At 29.8% G+C, this 6,775-nt stretch overlaps 1 protein-coding gene across 2 annotated transcripts in view; it reads right to left on the bottom strand.

Annotated features, from left to right (window-relative positions):
- The window catches only part of LOC145248144 (large ribosomal subunit protein uL10m-like), a 43,498-nt gene that overhangs the window by 12,381 nt on the left and 24,342 nt on the right, over positions 1–6,775 (bottom strand). For both annotated transcript variants that reach the window (XM_080109966.1, XM_080109965.1), the window contains exon 4: positions 5,841–5,977. In XM_080109966.1, coding sequence (XP_079966092.1) covers positions 5,841–5,977 — 137 coding nt within the window. The remainder of the gene's footprint in view (positions 1–5,840; positions 5,978–6,775) is intronic.

Here is a 6,775-nt window from a genome sequence, read left to right as displayed (position 1 = left end):
CCCCCAAATAAACGCACATAATTTATCTCTAATAGAAAAAATATTTTGTTTTTGGTTAACTGCCATAACACACTAGAATGTTTCAGAAAAAGACACTTATTTTACGTTAAATTTATGTGTGAAACTGATCCTGCACTTTAAATTCCTAAATAAATCGTTTTACATTTATTTTTTATAATTATGAGTGTTTATAGGTAATGTTTGTATTTAATTTTTAACAGCTATGTGTAAAACACTACATATAAATACTGTATTCTCATGAAATTATCATTGTTTTTTCTTCCGTTTTCATTGTTTGCCAATCGCAACTATAAGTTTTTGTTGCGAAAAGAAAATTTTGATTTGCCATTGTTTATGCTATTGCATGTAAACAATCTGAAAAAAAAGTTTTGCATATAAATTTAACATAAAATGATCACCTCTTTCAAGCCAGACAGTGTTTTAAGAACAGGTAAGGGATTTTGTTTGTTTTTAATTTGGGCCATGTTCATGTTCCTTGTCAAACTGTAGTACAAAATATTTCATTGTCAAAAGTCATAAAAGACAAGACCTCTTCCTACTACTAACCCTAAGTCTGGGTGATAATACAAAAAATAAGGCGATTACTTGTGGTTTTATGATTTTGTCGATTGGGCTTTGAGGTCAGTGGCAAAAAATTTAGTTAACTGCTTTAAAACAATTAGAATGGCCCGGAAACGGGTGATCATTTTATGTTAAATTTAGGAATTTAGGAAAATTGGGTAATGGAAAAAAAGGCAATGGAAAAAAGGGTAACAGAAAAATAGCCATTTTTGCCAGTTTGGAAAAAAGGGCAATTATTGAATATCGATTGAAAATAAATTTTAGAATAGTTCTTGAGGGAGATATTCTTTTAAGAGGGCACCCATCCCTCACTCCAATTAAAAAAAATATTAATATACTAATTGTTCTGTTTTGTATTTTTGAACTCTGAGCTTTTTCTGTTGAACTCAAGAATCTGCACAGAATTTCAGTCGGAAGTTACATCGATCGAAACGTTAACAAAATGTAGTATCTGTTCTGCTGCTACACATCACCTATTATCTCCTCATTCAATGCAAGAAAAATCCTTCTAGACCGACGTAATTTTTATTTTTGTTCCAATCTAGAGTGCTCCCTTTTTTGGACCTGGATATTCCCCACATTAAAAAAAAAACGACCTTGTGCCTAACTTTACTCCCTAGGGGAGGTAAGTGAATAGGAACGTCACCAGTTGTCGAAGAGGATCCACTTCTCATCACACGTCACAATCTGCTCGAGAAAATGGGTCGTTTTTGTTGCACAGAAGGAACATAGAAGACACCCAAAATGACAAATTTTTTTGCTTATCATTTAATTCATGTGGCATCCATTTATCCAACTTTTTTGACTTCCCTATTTGCTTTAAATGGCGAACAACTGTTAAATGGTCGACCTTAAGTTCAACAGCAACTTCTTGTGTGGTTTTGCAAGGATCAGCTTCAATTAAGGCTTTCAAATGTTCATTATCAACCGCAGTCAGCTGGCCACAACCATCTTTATCTTTGAGGCTCTCGTCACCCACTATTGTGCCACACATTCGTTAGTGGTTCCTGGGCCAAATGCATCATTGATATCACAAGCTGTCTTTGCATTATATTTTATAAATTCAAATTTCTTTCATATATTTTATAAATACACATTTCATTCACATATTTTATAAATACACAATTCTTTCACATATTTTATAAATACACTATTCTTTCACATATTTCATAAATACACTATTCTTTCACATATTTCATAAATACACTATTCTTTCACATATTTTATAAATACACTATTCTTTCACATATTTTATAAATACACTATTCTTTCACATATTTTATAAATACCCAATTCTTTCACATATTTTATAAATACACTATTCTTTCACATATTATTTTATATATACACTATTCTTTCACATATTTTATAAATACACTATTCTTTCACATATTTTATAAATACTATTCTTTCATATATTTTATAAATACACTATTCTTTCATATATTTTATAAATACACTATTCTTTCACATATTTCATAAATACACTATTCTTTCACATATTTTATAAATACACTATTCTTTCACATATTTTATAAATACACTATTCTTTCATATATTTTATAAATACACTATTCTTTCACATATTTCATAAATACACTATTCTTTCACATATTTCATAAATACACTATTCTTTCACATATTTTATAAATACACTATTCTTTCACATATTATTTTATATATACACTATTCTTTCACATATTTTATAAATACACTATTCTTTCACATATTTTATAAATACTATTCTTTCATATATTTTATAAATACACTATTCTTTCATATATTTTATAAATACACTATTCTTTCACATATTTTATAAATACACTATTCTTTCACATATTTTATAAATACACTATTCTTTCACATATTTTATAAATACACTATTCTTTCACATATTTTATACATACACATTTCTTTCACATTTTATAAATACACTATTCTTTCACATATTATTTTATAAATACATTATTCTTTCATATATTATTTTATAAATACACAATTCTTTCACATATTTTATAAATACACTATTCTTTCACATATTTTATAAATACACTATTCTTTCACATATTTTATAAATACTCTATTCTTTCACATATTTTATAAATACTCTATTCTTTCATGTATAATTTTATAAATACACTATTTTTTCACATATTATTTTATAAATACACTATTCTTTCACATATTATTTTATAAATACACATTTCTTTCATATATTTTATAAATACACTATTATTTCACATATTTTATAAATACTCTATTCTTTCACATTATTTTATAAATCCAAATTTCTTTCATATATTTTATAAATACACTATTCTTTCACATATTTTATAAATACTCTATTCTTTCACATGTTTTATAAATACACTATTCTTTCATGTATAATTTTATAAATACACTATTCTTTCACATATTATTTTATAAATACACTATTCTTTCAAATATTTTATAAATACACTATTCTTCCACATATTTTATAAATACATTATTCTTTCACATATTTTTTAAATACACTATTATTTCACATATTTTATAAATACACTATTCTTTCACATATTATTTTAGAAATACACTATTCTTTCACATATTTTATAAATACACAATTCTTTCACATATTATTTTATAAATACACTATTCTTTCACATATTATTTTATAAATACACTATTCTTTCACATTATTTTATTAATACACTATTCTTTCATATATTATTTTAATTTTCTTTTATATATTATTTTATAAATGCACATTTCTTTCATATATATGTTTTTACATGGAGGGGTCTACTTATCTAGGCCTGGAAGCCACTCAGGGATAAGGATTATTGCGTGTACAATGATCAATGAGATAGTATTGTAGTAATCATTAGTATTGGAGATTTCATAAAGCATCTTACTTAAGTGGGTGGTTCATTAGGAATTTTTTTATGTTGGATTTGAAGACATACAAATTGTAGTCAGGTGGGAAACAGGTAAACGGAAGAGAGTTCCACAGTTGTGAACTTCTAAGAAAGAAGCTTTGCTCATGGAATCTACGCTTTTATTTAAGCACAGATAAAGAGTGGAGAAAATTAATGACAGTGGTTTCAGCTAGACGGGTGTTTATCGTGAAAGATTGGAGAGGGGAGGGGACCAGAGATTGGAGCTCAGACGAGCACTTGCCATGGAAATAACGATAAAGCAAAGACAGGCTCACAACGTCTCTTCTGTAGGAGAAAGATTGCAGGGTAGAGAAAAGGGCATCCCCCACTAAACCACGAAGTCTATTTTGTACTCTGTCAAGGCAGGATAGGCTGTTTTTAGCAGTTCCTGCCCAGATGTGGCAGCAGTACTTCATCCTCGGACATACTTGGCTTTTATATAGATAAAGAATTGCATCAGTAGTGAGATATCTTCTGGAGTGGTAGAAGGCTCCAACCATTTTCCCAGCGACCTTGGCAGCAGACTTGATATATGTGTTCCATTTCAGATCAGGAGTAAAGGTCAAACCCAGAAGCTTGTCAAAACATGCAGCTTCCCCAAGATGAGCCATTCATTTCAATTGATACCAGATGGGAATCAGAGCATTGATAATGTAAAGATAGAAGCTTGGTTTTAGATGCCTTAAAAGTAATCAGCTACCGCATTTCCCATTGTACCACGTGCTCAAGATCATAGGAGAAAGAATCAGAGAGAACTTGATCATTTATGGACTTTGAAGTGTTGCCATAGATGGTCGTGTCATCAGCATAAATGTCTACGAATGATCTTAGGATGTGATTTGGAAGATCATTGATGTAGATCAGGAAGAGAGTTGGATCCAGAATAGACCCCTGAGGGACTTCAGCATTAATACTGTGAACTTATGATTTCTGTCCATCAACCACTACTCTTATGAACCTATCAGAGAGAAATGATTTAATAATTGAGAAGACATTTCCAGCAATACTATAGCTAGAGATTTTGTAGAATAGACATTTATGCCATACCCTATCAAAGGCATTTGATAGGTCAAAAGCAATTGCCCAAGAAACAAAGCCTCCCTCAAGAGATTAGCAAATAATATGGGATATAACCGTTAGCACATCTGCTGTAGATCTAACAAAATGGAAACCATATGCATATCACTAAGAAGGTTATTTTTGCTGAGGTGGTTGACTACTTCTCTATTTAACACAGATTCCAGCAACTTACTTATGACACACAAGAGACTTATATACATATGCTATGACCTTAATATTGAAAAATGGTGTGCACCAGCCCTTGTTGAGAGGGTCAGCATCATGTCAGGTTTGGTCATGATCGGTCCAGTGGTGTGGGCTATAGGAGAGCTTTACACACAGACACACACTACTACTTTATATATATAGATTACAGAATCAGGTGGACTAGCACAGTTCATATGATAGAGATCTTTAAAATTTAAAAAAAAACTTGCATTTTAAATGCTTTACAAGCAGTACTTTCCACAGAATCCATAAACAACAATGATTTGAAAACTATTATTTGGATCATTCTGACTAATGTTGTCATCTTGAGTGTTATTTTCACAAATTTTCGGCTGATGGAACCCTCCGACCGTCTTCAGGTGTATCTTGTTGAATTTATGAATCTTCATGGAATTCAAAACAGAACCCTTTATTTGATGCTTGTACAGTTTAATGAAGACATTAAAAAATGAAAATACTGAAAAAAAAAAAATTATATTGTACATGTCCGTTTTGGACTGAAGTTCTCAAAAAAAAAAAAAAAAAAAAAAAAAAAAAATTCACTTTCACAAGTTTTTTTTTTTTTTTTACAATGAAAAAACACGTTTTTATGACAGCGTGCTGAAGGTAGCCATGTTTGGATTTTTAGAACACGCCACGGGGAGATAACTCAATCTAAAGCGCCAATGCCCCTCTCTTCATATTAAATCATAGTTTTTCTTCTTAAAAATCAAAACATGGCTACCTTTTGATCAGTATCATAAATTGTTTTTCCGCTGTAAAAAAACTACTTGATCAAATAAAGTGAAATTTTTTTTTTGGAAAACTTCATTCCATAACGGATATGTACAATATAACTTTTTTTCAATATTTTCATTTTTTAATGTCTTGATTTAACTGTACAAGTACCCTTTATTTAATCCACGATATTAACAGACATCTCGCTGCTCAGCTCCCTACATAGTGTCCTAAGAGGCATGGTTCCCAATAACAGCCTCTTATGTCCAAGTGGTAATATGTCTTGTTTGAGGTGAATTAGAGTAAAAAAAACAAAAAAACAAACAAACTTACCAAGCAGAACCATTTTATGCATTGGCTGCATGCATTTCAGTAGAGCAGCCACATCTGTATGTTCACTAATGACAAAATAATTGTAGCTGATCAATAATGGTGATAAATTGGCCATACGAGTGTCAGCAATGGCTAATCTACAAACAGAAAAAGAAGGGAAAAAAACATGTATTATGACTTAGTTGAACTAATTCGTTCAGTGGTAAATAAATGAATATAGCACAATAAATAAAGTGAGAATTGATTCAAACACATCTTGTATGTATTAGTTCAGTATGTTTTTATTAAAATGTACTTTTTTTCAATTTGAAGACAATCATAGTATCATTACCTATTAAACTAATTATAATTAACAATATTTTTGAATCATCTACATCATTATTCACGTCATATTTAATATAGCGGGACAGATTGCTGAAACAATCTTTCACTTGGTGTTTGTATCACTAAGTGAAAGATTCTTATGGAATACTGAGATAACCTGCCACACTACATGTAGATCTATAGTTCTTAGGTGGATTCTGTTGAACATTATACTGCAAAACTAGGACAGGCATCATTGATAATTATACGTGGAATTTTCAATTTAATCCTTTCAAACACTATAGATATAAGTTTATTGATGCCCCCATACCAAATTATGGAGTTATGGATTTTATTTATTTTCAAACTATTTAATTGATTAGATCTCTATATTTGACTACATTTTCATGCTTGAACATCAATTTACATAACCTGTTCGAACTTTTCTTTCGACATTTGCAATGTTCAATCTTTTTGCGCTAACCAATAATGTTATAACAATTCTATAAAAAAAACATTTTTTTTTCTTAAGGTTTTCCACTTAACCAAATTTTTTAAACTCCGTGAAATAAATGAATAATTTACTCAACTGCATGCTCATTATTTATGAACAATACATTTTGTAATTTGTA

This window comes from Euprymna scolopes, chromosome 26 (genome assembly GCF_053919585.1).
Source record: "Euprymna scolopes isolate OS-2025 chromosome 26, ASM5391958v1, whole genome shotgun sequence".
In the NCBI taxonomy this organism is placed as follows: Eukaryota; Metazoa; Mollusca; class Cephalopoda; order Sepiida; family Sepiolidae; genus Euprymna; species Euprymna scolopes.
Note: the sequence above shows the minus strand (reverse complement) of the source record. Positions and strands in the feature narration are given on the sequence as shown.